Below are 17,235 nucleotides of genomic sequence, written 5' to 3'. Positions count from 1 at the left end.
TGGCTGTTAGCATTTGTCTTATGTATTGAGGTGCTCCTATGTTGGGTGCATAAGTGTTTATAATTGTTATATCTTCTTGGATTGATCCCTTGGTCATTATGTAGTGTCTTATCTCTTGTAACAGTCTTTATTTTAAAGTCTATTGTATCTGATAGAAGTATTGCTACTCCGGCTTTCTTTTGATTTCCATTTGCATGGAGTACCTTTTTCCATCCCTTCACCTTCAGTCTGTATGTGTCCCTAGGTCTGAAGTGGGTCTCTTGTAGACAGCATATAGATGGGTCTTGTTTTTGTATCCATTCCATTCAGCCAGTCTCTGTCTTTTTGTTTGGGCATTTAATCCATTTACATTCAAGGTTACTATGAATATGTATGTTCCTATTACCATTTTCTTAATTGTTTTGGGTTTGTTTTTGTGGGTCTTTTTCTTCTCTTGTGTTTCCACCTAGAGAATTTTCTTTAGCATTTGTTGTAAAGCTGGTTTGGTGGTGCTGAATTCTCTTAGCTTTTGCTTGTCTGTAAAACTTTTGATTTCTCTGTCAAATTTGAATGAGATGCTTGCTAGGTAAAGTAATCTTGGTTTTAGGTTTTTCTCTTTCATCATTTTAAGTATATCCTGCCACTCCTTCCTGGTCTGCAGAGTTTCTGCTGAAAAATCAGCTCGTAACCTTATGGGGATTCCTTTGCATGTTGTTTTTTGTTTTTCCCTTGCTGCTTTTAATATTTTTTCTTTGAATTTAATTTTTGTTAGTTTGATTAATATGTGTCTTGGTGTGTTTCTTCTCTGGTTTTTCCTGTATGGGAGTCTCTGCACTACCTGGACTTTGGTGACTCTTTCCTTTCCCATGTTAAGGAATTTTTCAACTATAATCTCTTCAAATGTTTTCTCAGACCCTTTCTTTTTCTCTTCTTCATCTGGGAGCCCTATAATTTGAATGTTGGTGTGTTTAGTGTTGTCCCACAGGTTTCTAATATTGTCTTCAATTCTTTTCATTCTTTTTTCTTCATTCTGCTCCTCCGCAGTTATTGCCACCATTCCATCTTCCAGCTCACTTATCCATTCTTCTGCCTCAGTTATTCTGCTGTTGATTCCTTCTAGTGTATTTTTCATTTCAGTTATTGCATTGTTCATCTATGTTTGTTTGTACTTTAGTTCTTCTGGATCTTTGTTAAACATTTTTTTTTTTTTTTTTACATCTTTACTGGAGTATAATTGCTTTACAGTGGTGTGTTAGTTTCTGCTTTATAACAAAGTGAATCAGTTATACATGTACATCTGTTCCCATATCCCTTCCCTCTTGCATCTCCCTCTCTCCCACCCTCCCTATCCCACCCCTCTAGGTGGTCACAAAGCACCAAGCTGATCTCCCTCTGCTATGCGGCTGCTTCCCACTAGCTATCTACCTTACATTTGGTAGTGTATATATGTCCACGCCTCTCTCTTGCTTTGTCACAGCTTACCCTTCTCCCTCCCCATATCCTCAAGTCCATTCTCTAGTAGGTCTGTGTCTTTATTCCTGTCTTACCCCTAGGTTCTTCATAACATTTTTTTTCTTAAATTCCATATATATGTGTTGGCATACGGTATTTGTCTTTCTCTTTCTGACTTACTTCACTCTGTATGACAGACTCTAGGTCTATCCACCTCATTACAAATAGCTCAATTTCGTTTCCTTTTATGGCCGAGTAATATTCCATTGTATATATGTGCCACATCTTCTTTATCCATTCATCCGATGATGGACACTTAGGTTGTTTCCAGCTCCGGGCTATTGTGAATAGAGCTGCAATGAACATTTTGGTACATGACTCTTTTTGAGTTATGGTTTTCTCAGGGTATATGCCCAGTAGTGGGATTGCTGGGTCATATGGTAGTTCTATTTGTAGTTTTTTTTTTTTTTTTTTTCTTTTTGCGGTATGCGGGCCTCTCACTGTTGTGGCCTCCCCCGTTGCGGAGCACAGGCTCCGGATGCGCAGGCCCAGCGGCCATGGCTCACGGGCCCAGCCGCTCCGCAGAATATGGGATCCTCCCAGACCGGGCCACGAACCCGTATCCCCTGCATCGGCAGGCGGACTCTCAACCACTGCGCCACCAGGGAGGCCCCTATTTATAGTTTTTTAAGGAACCTCCATACTGTTCTCCATAGTGGCTGTACCAATTCACATTCCCACCAGCAGTGCAAGAGTGTTCCCTATTCTCCACAGCCTCTCCAGCATTTATTGTTTCTAGATTTTTTGATGATGGCCATTCTGACTGGTGTGAGATGATATCTCATTGTAGTTTTGATTTGCATTTCTCTAATGATTAAAGATGTTGAGCATTCTTTCATGTGTTTGTTGGCACTCTGTATATCTTCTTTGGAGAAATGTCTATTTAGGTCTTCTGCCCATTTTTGGATTGGGTTGTTTGTTTTTTTGCTATTGAGCTGCATGAGCTGCTTATAAATTTTGGAGATTAATCTTTGTCAGTTGCTTCATTTGCAAATATTTTCTCCCATTCTGAGGGTTGTGTTGGTCTTGTTTATGGTTTCCTTTGCTGTGCAAAGGCTTTGAAGTTTCATTAGGTCCCACTTGTTTATTTTTGTTTTTATTTCCATTTCTCTAGGAGGTGGGTCCAAAAGGATCCTGCTGTGATTTATGTCATAGAGTGTTCTGCCTATGTTTTCCTCTAAGAGTTTGATAGTTTCTGGCCTTACATTTAGGTCCTTAATCCATTTTGAGCTTATGTTTGTGTGTGGTGTTAGGGAGTGATCTAATCTCCTACTTTTACATGTACCTGTCCAGTTTTCCCAGCAGCACTTATTGAAGAGGCTGTCCTTTCTCCACTGTACATTCTTGCCTCCTTTATCAAAAATAAGGTGACCATATGTGTGTGGGTTTATCTCTGGGCTTTCTATCCTGTTCCATTGATCTATCTTTCTGTTTTTGTGCCAGTACCATACTGTCTTGATTACTGTAGCTTTGTAGTATAGTCTGAAATCAGGGAGCCTGATTCCTCCAGATCCGTTTTTTGTTCTCAAGATGGCATTGGCTATCCGGGGTGTTTTGTGTTTCCATACAAATTGTGAAATTTTTTGTTCTAGTTCTGTGAAAAATGCCAGTGGTAGTTTGATAAGGATTGCATTGAATCTGTAGATTGCTTTGGGTAGTAGAGTCATTTTCACAATGTTGATTCTTCCAATCCAAGAACATGGTATATCTCTCCATCTATTTGTATCATCTTTAATTTCTTTCATCAGTGTCTTACAATTTTCTGCATACAGGTCTTTTGTCTCCTTAGGTAGGTTTATTCCTAGATATTTTATTCTTTTTGTTGCAATGGTAAATGGGAGTGTTTTCTTGATTTCACTTTCAGCTTTTTCATCATTAGTGTATAGGAATGCCAGAGATTTCTGTGCATTAATTTTGTATCCTGCAACTTTACCAGATTCATTGATTAGCTCTAGTAGTTTTCTGGTAGCATCTTTAGGATTCTGTATGTATAGTATCATGTCATCTGCAAACAGTGACAGCTTTACTTCTTCTTTTCCGATTTGGATTTCTTTTATTTCCTTTTCTTCTCTGATTGCTGTGGCTAAAACTTCCAAAACTAGGTTGAATAAGAGTGGTGAGAGTGGGCAACCTTGTCTTGTTCCTGATCTTAGTGGAAATGGTTTCAGTTTTTCACCATTGAGGACGATGTTGGCTGTGGGTTTGTCATATATGGTTTTTATTCTGTTGAGGAAAGTTCCCTCTGTGCCTACTTTCTGCACGGTTTTTATTATAAATGGGTGTTGAATTTTGTTGAAAGCTTTCTCTGCATCTATTGAGATGATCATATGGTTTTTCTCCTTCCATTTGTTAATATGGTGTATCACGTTGATTGATTTGTGTATCTTGAAGAATCCTTGCATTCCTGGAATAAACCCCACTTGATCATGGTGTATGATCCTTTTAATGTGCTGTTGGATTCTGTTTGCTAGTATTTTGTTGAGGATTTTTGCATCTATGTTCATCAGTGATATTGGCCTGTAGTTTTCTTTCTTTGTGACATCCTTGTCTGGTTTTGGTATCCAGGTGATGGTGGCCTCATAGAATGAGTTTGGGAGGGTTCCTCCCTCTGCTATATTTTGGAAGTGTTTGAGAATGATAGGTGTTAGCTCTTCTCTAAATGTTTGATAGAGTTCACCTGTGAAGCCATCTGGTCCTGGGCTTTTGTTTGTTGGAAGATTTTTAATCACAGTTTCAATTTCAGTGCTTGTGATTGGTCTGTTCATATTTTCTATTTCTTCCTGGTTCAGTCTTGGCAGGTTGTGCATTTCTATGAATTTGTCCATTTCTTCCAGGTTGTTCATTTTATTGGCATAGCGTTGCTTGTAATAATCTCTCATGATGTTTTGTATTTCTGCAGTGTCAGTTGTTACTTCTCCTTTTTCATTTCTAATTCTGTTGATTTGAGTCTTCTCCCTTTTTTACTTGATGAATCTGGCTAATGGTTTATCAATTTTGTTTATCTTCTCAAAGAACCAGCTCTTAGTTTTATTGATCTTCGCTATCGTTTCTTTCATTTCTTTTTCATTTATTTCTGGTCTGAGGCTTATGATTTCTTTCTTTCTGCTAACTTTGCGGTTTTTTTGTTTTTCTTTCTCTAACTGCTTTAGGTGCAAGGTTAGGTTGTTTATTCGAGATGTTTCCTTTTTCTTAAGGTAGGATTATATTCCTATAAACTTCCCTCTTAGAACTGCTTTTGCTGCATCCCATAGCTTTTGGGTCGTCGTGTCTCCATTGTCATTTATTTCTAGGTATTTTTTGATTTCCTCTTTGATTTCTTCAGTGATCACTTCATTATTAAGTAGTGTATTGTTTAGCCTCCATTTGTTTGTATTTTTTACAGGTCTTTTCCTGTAATTGGTATCTAGTCTCATACCACTGTGGTCGGATAAGATACTTGATACGATTTCAGTTTTCTTAAATTTACCAAGGCTTGATTTGTGACACAAGATATGTCCTATCCTGGAGAATGTTCCATGAGCACTTGAGAAAAATGTGTATTCTGTTGTTTTTGGATGGAATGTCCTATAAATATCAGTTAAGTCCATCTTGTTTAATGTATCATTTAAAGCTTGTGTTTCCTTATTTATTTTCATTTTGGATGATCTGTCCATTGGTGAAAGTGTTAAAGTCCCGTACTTTGAATGTGTTACTGTCAATTTCCCCTTTTATGGCTGTTACTATTTGCCTTATGTATTGAGGTGCTCCTATGTTGGGTGCATAAATATTTACAATTGTTATATCTTCTTCCTGGATGGATCCCTTGATCATTATGTAGTGTCCTTCTTTGTCCCTTCTGTTAGTCTTTATTTTAAAGTCTATTTTGTCTGATATGAGAATTGCTACTCCAGCTTTCTTTTGGTTTCCATTTGCATGGAATATCTTTTTCCATCCCCTTACTTTCAGTCTGTATGTGTCTCTAGGTCTGAAGTGGGTCTCTTGTAGACAGCATATATATGGGTCATGTTTTTGTATCCATTCAGCCAATCTGTGTCTTTTGGTGGGAGCATTTAGTCCATTTACATTTCAGGTAATTAGTGATATGTATGTTCCTATTCCCATTTTCTTAATTGTTTTGGGTTCGTTATTGTAGGTCTTTTCCTTCTCTTGTGTTTCTTGCCTTGAGAAGTTCCTTTAGCATTTGTTGTAAAGCTGGTTTGGTGGTGCTGAACTCTCAGCTTTTGCTTGTCTGTAAAGGTTTTAATTTCTCCATCAAATCTGAATGAGATCCTTGCTGGGTAGAGTAATCTTGGTTGCAGGTTTTTCTCCTTCATCACTTTAAATATGTCCTGCCAGTCCCTTCTGGCTTGCAGAGTTTCTGCTGAAAGATCAGCTCTTAACCTTATGGGGATTCCCTTGTGTGTTATTTGTTGTTTTTCCCTTGCTGCTTTTAATATGTTTTCTTTGTATTTGATTTTTGACAGTTTGATTAATATGTGTCTTGGTGTATATTTCTCCTTGGATTTATCCTGTATGGGACTCTCTGTGCTTCCTGGACTTGATTAACTATTTCCTTTCCCATATTAGGGAAGTTTTCAACTATAATCTCTTCAAATATTTTCTCAGTCCCTTTCTTTTTCTCTTCTTCTTCTGGAACCCCTATAATTCGAATGTTGGTGCATTTAATATTGTCCCACAGGTCTCTGAGACTGTTCTCAGTTCTTTTCATTCTTTTTTCTTTATTCTGCTCTGTAGCAGTTATTTCCACTATTTTATCTTCCAGGTCACTTATCCGTTCTTCTGCCTCAGTTATTCTGCTATTGATCCCTTCTAGAGTATTTTTAATTTCATTTATTGTGTTGTTCATTGTTGCTTGTTTCATCTTTAGTTCTTCTGGGTCCTTGTTGAATTTTTCTTGCATTTTGTCTCTTCTATTTCCAAGATTTTGGATCATCTTTACTATGATTATTCTGAATTCTTTTTCAGGTAGACTGCCTATTTCCTCTTCATTTGTTAGGTCTGGTGGGTTTTTATCTTGCTCCTTCTCCTGCTGTGTGTTTTTTTGTCTTCTCATTTTGCTTATCTTACTGTGTTTGGGGTCTCCTTTTTGCAGGCTGCAGGTTCGTAGTTCCCGTTGTTTTTGGTGTCTGTCCCCAGTGGCTAAGGTTGGTTCAGTGGGTTCTGTAGGTAGGCTTCCTGGTGGAGGGGACTAGTGCCTGTGTTCTGGTGGATGAGGCTGGATCTTGTCTTTCTGGTGGGCAGGTCCACGTCTGGTGTTGTGTTTTGGGTTGTCTTTGGACTTATTATGATTTTCGGCAGTGTCTCTGCTAATGGTTGTGTTCCTGTCTTGCTAGTTGTTTGGCATAGGGTGTCCAGCACTGTAGCCTGCTGGTCATTGAGTGAAGCTGGGTGCTGGTGTTGAGATGGAGATCTCCGGGAGATTTTTGCCCTTTGATATTATGTGGAGCTGGGAGGTCTCTTGTGGACTAGTGTCCTGAAGTTGGCTCTCTCACCTCAGAGGCACAGCACTGACTCCTGGCTGCAGCACAAAGAGCCTTTCATCCACATGGCTCAGAATAAAAGGGAGAAAAAGTAGAAAAAAATAATTAGTAGAAGAGAGAGAGAGAGGGAGGGAGGGAGGGAATGAGGGAGAGGGAGAGAGAGAGAGAGAGGGAGGGAGGGAGGGAAGGAAGGAAGAAAAGAAAGAAAGAAGATAAAGTAATATAAAGTAAGATAAAATAAATAAAGTTATTAAAATATAAATTAATTATTAAGAAAAAAAAAAAAGGATGGATAGACCCCTAGGAGAAATGGTGGAAGCAAAGCTATACAGACAGAATCACACACAGAAGCATACACATACAGACTCACAAAAAGAGGAAAAGGGGAAAAAAATCATAGATCTTGCTCTCAAAGTCCACCTCCTCAATTTGGGATGATTCGTTGTCTGTTCATGTATTCCACACATGCAGGGTACATCAAGTTGATTGTGGAGCTTTAATCTGCTGCTCCTGAGGCTGCTGGGAGAGATTTCCCTTTCTCTTCTTTGTTCTTACAGCTCCTGGGTCTCAGTTTTGGATTTGGCCCCACCTCTGTGTGTAGGTCGCCAGAGGGCATCTGTTCTTCACTCAGACAGGACGGGGTTAAAGGAGCAGCTGCTTCGGGGGCTCTGGCTCACTGAGGCCAGGGGGAGGGAAGGGTACGAGTGCGGGGTGAGCCTGCGGCGGCAGAGGCTGGCGTGACGTTGCACCAGCCTGAGGCTCGCCGTGCGCTCTTCCGGGGAAGTTGTCCCTGGATTCCGGGACCCTGGCAGTGGTGGGCTGCACAGGCTCCCCGGAAGCGGGATGTGGATAGTGACCTGTGCTCGCACACAGGCTTCTTGGTAGCGGCAGCAGCAGCCTTAGCGTCTTATGCCCGACTCTGGGGTCCGCACTTTTAGCCGCGGCTCGCACCCCCTCTGGAGCTCCTTTAAGCAGTGCTCTTTTTTTTTTTTTTTTTTTGCGGTACGCGGGCCTCTCACTGTCGTGGCCTCTCCCGCCGCGGAGCACAGGACCCGGACGTGCAGGCTTAGTGGCCATGGCTCACAGGCCCAGCCGCTCCGCGGCATGTGGGATCCTCCCCGACCGGGGCACAAACCCGCGTCCCCTGCATCGGCAGGCGGACTCTTCAACCACTGCGCCACCAGGGAAGGCCCTAAGCAGTGCTCTTAATCCCCTCTTCTCGCGCACCAGGAAGCAAAGAGGGAAGAAAAAGTCTCGTGCCTCTTCGGCAGGTCCAGACTTTTCCCCAGACTCCCTCCCGGCTAGCCGTGGCGCACTAACCCCCTGCAGGCTGTGTTCACACCGCCAGCCCCAGTCCTCTCCCTGCGCTCCGACTGAAGCCCGAGCCTCAGCTTCCAGCCCCGCCCGCCCTGGCGGGTGAGCAGACAAGCCTCTCGGGCTGGTGAGTGCCGGTCGGCCCCGATCCTCTCTGCGGGGATCTCTTCACTTTGCCCTCTGCATCCCTGTGGCTGCGCTGTCCTCCGCGGCGCCGAAGCTCCCCGCTCCGCCACCCATAGTCTCCGCCCGCGAAGGGGCTTCCTAGTGTGTGGAAACCTTTCCTCCTTCACGGCTCCCTCCCACTGGTGCAGGTCCCATCCCTATCCTTTTGTCTCTGTTTATTCTTTTCTCTTTTGCCCTACCCCGGTACATGGGGAGTTTCTTGCCTCTTGGGAGGTCTGAGGTCTTCTGCCAGCGTTCAGTAGGTGTTCTGTAGGAGTTGTTCTATGTGTGGATGTATTTCTGATGTATCTGTGGAGAGGAAGATGATCTCCACGTCTTACTCTTCCGCCATCTTCCCCTCATTCTCTATCTCTAGCTAAACATTTCTTGTATTTTCTCAGTGTGTGCCTCCAACTCTATTTCCGAGATTCTGGATCATCTTTACTATCATTACTGTGAATTCTTTTTCAGGTAGGTTGCATATTTCTTCTTCACTTATTTGGTCTTGTAGGTTTTTACCTTCTTCATCTGTGACATAATTTTTTGTCAACTCATTTTGTTTTTTGGGGTTTTTTTGATGGGTGGGATTGTGTTCCCATCCTACTGGTTGTTTGGCCTGAGGCTTCCAGCACTGGCATTTGTAGGCTGTTGGGTAGAGCTGAGTCTTGGTCCCGAGATGAGGACCTCTGGGAGACCTCACTCCTATGAATATTCCCTGGGGTCTGAGGTTCTCTGTTAGTCCAGTGGTTCAGACTCGGAGGTCCCACTACAGGATCTCTGGCCCGACCCCCAGCTCATGAACCAAGATCTTGCAAGCCGTGCGAGGCGCCAAAAAGACAAAAGAAAAGAAGGAGCAGAACAGTAAGAAAGAGTAAATAACAAGATTAGAAAACTAACAGCCATCTTAGAAAGAATTAAAAAATAAAGGGGCTTCCCTGGTGGTGCTGTGGTTGAGAGTCCGCCTGCCGATGCAGGGGACACGGGTTCGTGCCCCGGTCCGGGAAGATCCCACATGCCTCGGAGCGGCTGGGCCCGTGAGCCATGGCCACTGAGCCTGTGTGTCCGGACCTTGTGCTCCGCAATGGGAAAGGGCATAACAGAGGCCCGTGTACTGACAAAAAAAAAAATTTTTTTTAATAAATAAATAAAAATGTAGATGAAACAACAACTGGAGGGTAAAACAGAACCACAGTGGTAATAAAGAGGAGGGGGAAGAAAGGCAGAAAAGGCCTTGGCTGTGGGGGGTGCGGCTTAGGTAGGGGTGGGGTTTAGGTGGTGGACGGGGCCTGTGCTTAGGACCCACAGGGCCAGAAAATGCCCTGGAGCAGGGTCTTAGACTCAACACAGCAGGAGGGGCCCAGGAGTGCCTCTGGCCCTGGAGGGCAGATGACCAGGTCCAGGACCCCAGCATGCTCACTGAGCCCAAGTGGGTGGGGGAAGTCCCAGAGGGCCCCTCCCCATTGGCCTCTCTCCTTCTCCCTCCCATGTCCTCAGCACCCACGTGGCTAGAGGTGGCCCCAGAAGGCAAGGGACCATACCCGGAAGCCCAACAGGCTTCCTGGAGCTGAGTGGGCAGGGGAAACGCCTGGGTTGCTTCCCCTGATCCTCTGGCCCTGGAACGTCCCCTCGTCCCATCTGCCTCTCTTCTGCTTCCCACCTCCTCCCTCCCTCCTATCCTCCCAGGACCAGCGTGGCACAGAGGGGGCCTCGCAGGGTGAGGGACCTGGCTTGGGACCCCAGCAGGTCTCCCGGGTTGAGTGGTCTGGGGAAACACCCACCACACCTCCCCGATCCTCCGGTCCTTGAGGGTTCCCCCCACCACTGTCCACCTCTCCTCTTTCCCCCTTCTCCCTCCCATGCCCCTAGGACCCATGAGGCCAGAGGGGGCCTGGGAGAGAAGGGGGCCCAGGAAAACGGAGGACCAGGCCCGACAGCCCAGTAGGCTTCCCAGGCACAAGTGAGTAGGTGAAACAACCTCCGTGCCTCCCCTGGTCCTCCTATCACAGAGGGCCCCTCCCCCATCCACCTTTCCCCTTCACCACCCCCACCTCCCTCCTACGCCCCTAGAAACAACATGGCCCAGAGGGGGCCTTGGAGGGTCGAGGACCCTGCCTGGGAGCCCTGCATGCTTCCTGGCCGATTGGGCAGGGGAAACACCTGATTCTCCAAGCCCCTGAGGGTCCCTCCAGGTGTGGGAACCCCTCCCCCACCTTCCCAGTCACCCCTCAGGGGCGCCAGTCCTGTCCAGCCTCCACTTCTCCTCCTCCCTCATTCCCACCATGTCCTACCCAGTCACTCGGGGGTTCCTCCTGTCTCCTTGGGCATTGAGGTTCCCCACCAGCATCTGGTAGGCGCCTTAGTTGTGGGGAGACATGAAGTCTGCCTCCTGCCCCACCGCCATCTTCTGTAGGCTCTTGTTTTTTCAATCCACTCTGCCACTTTGTGTCTTTTGATTGGAGCATCTAGTCCATTGACATTTAAGGTAACTTTTGATAGATGAGTATTGCTATTGTAGAGCTTGTTTTCCAGTTGATTTTTGTATTTCTTCTTTGTTCCTTTTTCTTCTTGTTTTTCCTTTCATCGTTTAATGATTTCCTTTTGTATTATGCTTGTGTTCTCTTCCTTTTGTTTTTGTGCATCTATTGTATGTCTTTGATTTGGGGTCACCCTGTTTTTCAGGTATGTTAACCCCTTCCTATATGTACTTGCTTTAGAATCTATAGTGGTATAACCTCAAACACATTCTAAAAGATAACCTACATTGTCTTACTCTCTTCCCCCACTTTTTATGATTTTGATGTCCTCTTTTACATCTTCATGTTTATCCTTTTGCTGTTCATTGTGGTTATCATCACTTTCACAAAAAAATTATGTTTTAAAAATCTGCATACTGGCTTATTTATGTGATTTACTTTCCAATTGTGATTTTCTCTTTCCTGTAAATTCTTACTTCTTTTCTACTTAGAAAAGACCTTTCAATATTTCTTTTAGGGATAGATTTAGTATCGCTCTATTCCTTTAGTTTTTGCTTGTCTGAGAAATTCTTTCTTTCTCCTTCTAAGTGTTGATCTAGCTAGGTAGAGTATCCTAGGTTGCAGATTTTTCCCTTTAAGTACTTTGAATGTATCTTGCAGCTCGTTTGTGGCCTGCAACATTTCTGTAAAGAAATCAGCTGATAGCCTTATGGGGGGGTTTCCCTTGTAATTATCCCTTTGTTTTTTCTCTTGCTGCCTTTAGAATCCTCTCTTTAACTTTTACCATTTTAATTATAGTATATCTTGGTATAGATCTGTTTGGGTTCATCTTGTTTGTAACCCTCTGTACTTCCTATACTTGTGTATCTGTTTCCTTCTTTAAGTTTGGGATGTTTTCAGCCATAATTTCTTCAAATACATTTTCAATTCCCTTTTCTCTTTCTTCTCCTTCTGGGATGCCTGTTATGTGTAGATTGGTACACTTTACATTATCCCATAGGTCTTTTAAATTGCTTTCAATTTTTTTTTTTTTCCATTTGGCTTTCTGTCTGCTGTTCTGACTGGGGTATTTCCATTGTTCCGTCTTCCACATCACTTATTTATTCTTCTGCATTATTCAACCTGTTATTCATTGCCTTTATTTAGTTCAGCTTTCATCTCGGCGAATGAGTTTTCTCATTTTCCTTGGCTCCTCTTTACACTTTCTAGTTCCTTTTTACAGTAATCTACATTTGCATTGATAACCTTTCTTAGTTCCTTCAATATTTTCATTATATATTTTTTGAACTCAATGTCTATTAGACTGAGCAGATCTGTTTCATTGTTTGTTCCTTCCGGGGAATTCTCTTGATCTTTTCTGGGAGTGGTTTCTCTGCTTCTTCATTTTACTTACATTTCTCTTACTCTGAGTTTACAACAAACAATAATCTACTGTGGTCTTGGAGGGCTATTAGTATGTCGAAGTGTCCCTGTGTAGCTTGTGTGGGTTTATCATTTTTGGTGCAAGGTCTGTTTTCTGGATGTATACCTGCCACCTCTTTCCTCAGTGTGTGCTGGCCATTATCCCCTTGATAGAGGGTGTGACTGATGTTGTGGTGACCAAAGGCTACGCTGGATGTTGAGCGGGGCCTCCTCTTTGCTCTGTGGTTGTCACAGCCCTCTCAGTGGCAGGGTCTGCTCCCTAGTTATTGCAGTAGAAGCCCCCAGATCCGTTTCTGAGCTGTGGTGTGAGGTAGTTGGGATTGGAGTATGCCCAGGGAGAGGAGCCCCTGAGTATTCCTCCTCCAGAGCTCTCCACCAGGGAGTGCGTTCTGTGCTGTCACCCGTCACCCATTGTGTGGGCTCACAAAGTACACTGTTGTTGGCGCTGCGCTCGGTCCCGCCTCAACCGTGAGAATGCAGGCAGTAAGCCCTGGTGTCCCTCAGGCGCTGTGTTCACAAAGTCACCAGCATAGGTCTGCTGGCAATGATCCATTGAAGTGAGGTAGCAAGACCACAGTAGTCACACACCTGAACCTGCTGTTGGAGCTATTGAAGCAGCACAGACTCCAGCCCAGCCTCTGCATGCGTGCACCCGCAAACCACATAGCTGCTAAGGCCAGACTGGTCCCAGCCACGGGAGCACCCATTTTCCACTTGGATGTCCTGCAGGCGCTGAGTATACAAAGCCAGTGGCTGTGGGGTAGATCTGCACAGCAGTGGGCAGAGGGCTCAGATTTCAGCCCTGCCTCTGCATGTGGGCAGCCCGCTGGCATGCTCCCAGAGCTCCTACAGGTAGCGCTGAGTCAGCTGAAAGCGTGTGGAGAAGGAGGCTGCTATGGCAGGCCTGTCTCTCCCTTCCATGCTCCTTAACAAAAGGGCTTTGCTTCTATGGTGGGCCTGGGTTTCTTCTAAATACACCCCTGGTTGCAGCCCATACCATGCTCCAGCCCCTTCAGGCTTCCTCTGAGCAGCCAACCCTGGTCCTCTCCCTGGGTCTGTCCTCTGAAACCCAAGTTTCAGAACTGAGCTCCTGCCCACACCAGCGGTTGCACATCTCAGGCTGGGGAGCACAGGGCAGTGACCCAGACCATCTGTGCAGGTCTCTTTCTGATCTGCCTGCCATAAACTGGCTGCTGCACTTGCTTTGAGCCTCTAAAGCTCCATTTCTGTCCTGGCTGATCTCCCCACCTGTGAAGAGGCTTTCCAGGTTGTGGGAAACTTTTCTCTTTCACAACTCCCTCCCAGATGTGCAAGTCCCATCCCAATGCCTTTTTTTTTTTTTTTATTCTTATACTACCTGGTTATGAGGAGATCTTTCATGCGATTTTGGGTGTTTGAGATATTCTGCCAGCATTCAGAGGGTATTCTGTGAGAAATGTTCCAGATGTAGATGTATATTTGATGTATTTGTGGGAGGAGGTGAGCTCCACATCCTTCTATTCTGCCATCTTGTGTGAGCCCCCTGGAAATCCTTTATTTAAAATTGATTCTCCTATAAGAAAGGTTTCTGAATTATACTGCTGACTTTTGTTTTGAAGCTCTCTTACATTTATACACTTCTGTAACATTCTGATTCAGTAACTAAAAGATCTCTGACAAACTGATTCAGATCTGCTTCATTCACAAACTCAAGGGGCTTCCCTGGTGGCGCAGTGGTTAGGAATCCTCCTGCCAATTCAGAGGACACAGGTTCGAGCCCTGGTCCAGGAAGATCCCACATGCTGCGGAGCATCGAAGCCCATGCACTACAACTACTGAGCCTGCACTCTACAGCCTGCAAACCACAACTACTGAAGCCCATGTGCCTAGAGCCTGTGCTCCACAACAAGAGAAGCCACCGCAATGAGAAGTCCATGCACCACAACAAAGAGTAACCCCCGCTCGTAGCAACTAGAGAAAGCCCGCACACAGCAACAAAGATCCATCACAGCCAAAAATAAATAAATTAAATAAATTTATCTTAAAAGAAAAAAACAAAAAAAAACCATGATACTGTGACTGTGTTAAATATATTAAAAAAAAAAAAGTCAATGAAGGCCTTCCATGGTGGAGCACTGGTTAAGAACCTGCCTGCCAATGCAGGGGACACGGGTTTGAGCCCTGGTCCAGGAAGATCCCACATGCCACGGAGCAACTAAGCCTGTGTGCCGCAACTACTGAGCCCATGTGCCACAACTACTGAGCACTCTTAGAGCCCATGCTCCACAACAAGAGACACCACTGCAATGAGAAGCCAGCATATTGCAACGAAGAGTAGTCCCTGCTCGCCGCAACTAGAGGAAGCCTGCACGCAGCAACGAAAACCCAATGCAGCCAAAAATAAATAAATTTTTTTTAAAAAGTCAGTGAAATGTTAAGATTAGGTGAACTAATCATTTATTATTGGTCTTACAAATCACTATGTCAGTTATTTTAGGAATGTTTGATGTTAGGATTTTTTTGACTGTGGCCTATTTAATTTTCAGAAATAATTTTGTAATATGGAAAGCTTTCATTCTAATTCATGAGTCTTTTGCTGTATGTAAACTATTTAGAAAAACTTTGTTTACAAATATTTTAAAATATTCTATATATACATATATATGTTCTAAACATTAGTTATTTTTCTTCTATACTGATGGATAGCCTTCTTGTATTTCACTTCTGTTGTGAGAATTTAACTTTATAGAATTTTTTTATAAATGATTCTATAAATATTAAAATGAATAGCAGTCTATAAAAGTCAAATTGTTTTTATTATGATAGGTGTGTTAGAAGAAGCAAGATTTTTTGGTATTGACTCATTGATTGAACACCTAGAAGTGGCAATAAAGGTAAGGCTCTTTTTACATTAGCCAAGTATTACATGTATTGTAGTTATCTCCCAAAATGCTCCACTGATCTGTCAATATGCTTTTCAAGAATTCTCAACCACCAGAAGATCATTCACCAATATCTCGAAAGGAATTTGTCCGATTTCTGCTAGCCACTCCAACCAAATCAGAATTGCGTTGCCAGGTAATTAAAGCAGACTTTTACATGAGTTATTCTTGTAGGAAAATCTGTGAGTAAAGTTTTAAATTCTTCTGGGAATTTTTTTCTTGCCTTATTTTCTTTCTTCATGCAAGATATATTTTAATTATGGGTCATAGCATTGATTTAGTCCCAAAATGGTTAGACAGAAAAAGATGTAATAATCTTTTTTATTGTCTAATTATGCCTCATGCAGCAGTTTTTGAGTAATGCATAGGAATTGCATCAATAAAAATAAAAAGTTAATTGTACAGTTGTTATGTATGGTTAATCAGTGGAAGATACTTTTACTTTTATGTATTATAGCAGTAATGATTTTAAAAACCACAATACTCACTTTAAAAAAATGAAACGATCTTGAATTATTGAATTAATAAAATAATTTAAGTACAATCAGGTTTAATAAAAAAATAATACTTATCAACAGGTATGTGGCCAGCAGAGATCTCTCTTTAGAAACTTCACATAAATGAGGCATAGCCAGGATGCATTCTAATGTTATATGTAAGTTGAGTTCCATTAAGAACCCATTAAGGACACTAATTTTATATATCTAAGTTCCATTTGATCATGTTTTGTAATGAACTCCAAATGACGGAACTGCCAATTACTTCTAAAAAACATGGTGGTTAGCTATTGTAATTGAATATACAACAGATGGTTTAAATATTGTGACAGTTTGTGTTTTTTAATTTTAGGGTTTAAACTTCAGTGGTGCTGATCTTTCTCGTTTGGACCTTCGATACATTAACTTCAAAATGGCCAACTTAAGCCGCTGCAATCTTGCCCACGCTAATCTCTGCTGTGCAAATCTTGAACGAGCTGATCTCTCTGGATCAGTGCTTGACGTAAGAATCATTTTTGGTTACAAAAGAAAATTAAATTTTTAGTCTGTTGAACACTCAGAGCAGAAATTATATCTGTCCCTTACTGGAGCTTTTACTTGAAAACAGATAATTTACTAAGTTGACGATAAAACTGAAGGTTCTGAAAGTGAAATGGGTTGGTTTTGCAACTTTGGTATCCTTTATTAAACATAGGTCTGAAAAGTATAGCAACTAATAAGAAATGAAATCTTGAAATTAGATCCTGATCTCCTCAACACTCTATTTATCAGGACTTCTATTTTCAATGAATTAATAGGGTAAAGCTGGAAAGTATCTTTGAATTTTTCTATTCAGGTTCATTTCTGGAATAGGAAAATGTTATTGCTCCAGGGGATAAGTGGCAGGTTTTTTTGGGTTTTTTTGTGGCAGTTATTTTTAAATAAACATGGTATACAGCAATCTGTGTAAGTTAGCATCTCAGTAGCTGTCTCCCTCTACCTATATTCATATGTGTTTACATATATGTATGTGTATGTATGTGTGTGTGTACATATGTATATGCATGTATTTGTGTAGCAGTTACCTGTGTTAATTTGAGGTTAGAGGATATATGTAAAACCAGCCGTGAAATCTAATTTCTAAGAACTTTCAGTTCCTTAATATCAAGGACCATGTCTGTGTGCCTTTTGAGTTAATTACACCTAATATACTACCTTGCCTTTAGTAGTCACTGAATAAATGTTTATTGAATTTTATAATGTTGGCTTTGTTCCTTAGCTGCAGTGTATTTTTCCATGAAACTTGGATCTAATAACAAAATATGCCAACACATTTCCTTGTTCCATCTTAGGTTGAAGGATCAAATAAATAGCAAAATAAGCAAAACACTAACAGTACAAAGGAAAAATCTGAAGGACCTAATTTTTTTTTTTTTTTTTTTTTTTTTTTTGCTGCGGTACGCGGGCTTCTCACTGTTGTGGCCTCTCCCGC

At 42.5% G+C, this 17,235-nt stretch overlaps 1 protein-coding gene across 4 annotated transcripts in view; it reads left to right on the top strand.

Moving 5' to 3' along the window:
• The window catches only part of KCTD9 (potassium channel tetramerization domain containing 9), a 59,811-nt gene that overhangs the window by 19,970 nt on the left and 22,606 nt on the right, over nt 1-17,235 (top strand). For all 4 annotated transcript variants that reach the window (XM_082624888.1, XM_082624890.1, XM_082624889.1 and 1 more), the window contains 3 exons: nt 15,152-15,219; nt 15,308-15,403; nt 16,117-16,266. In XM_082624888.1, coding sequence (XP_082481014.1) covers nt 15,152-15,219; nt 15,308-15,403; nt 16,117-16,266 — 314 coding nt within the window. The remainder of the gene's footprint in view (nt 1-15,151; nt 15,220-15,307; nt 15,404-16,116; nt 16,267-17,235) is intronic.

Source organism: Mesoplodon mirus (assembly GCF_964341445.2).
Source record: "Mesoplodon mirus genome assembly, chromosome: 1".
NCBI lineage: Eukaryota > Metazoa > Chordata > Mammalia > Artiodactyla > Ziphiidae > Mesoplodon > Mesoplodon mirus.
The sequence above is the reverse complement of the archived record's forward strand: the minus strand, read 5'-3'. Positions and strand labels throughout refer to the sequence as shown.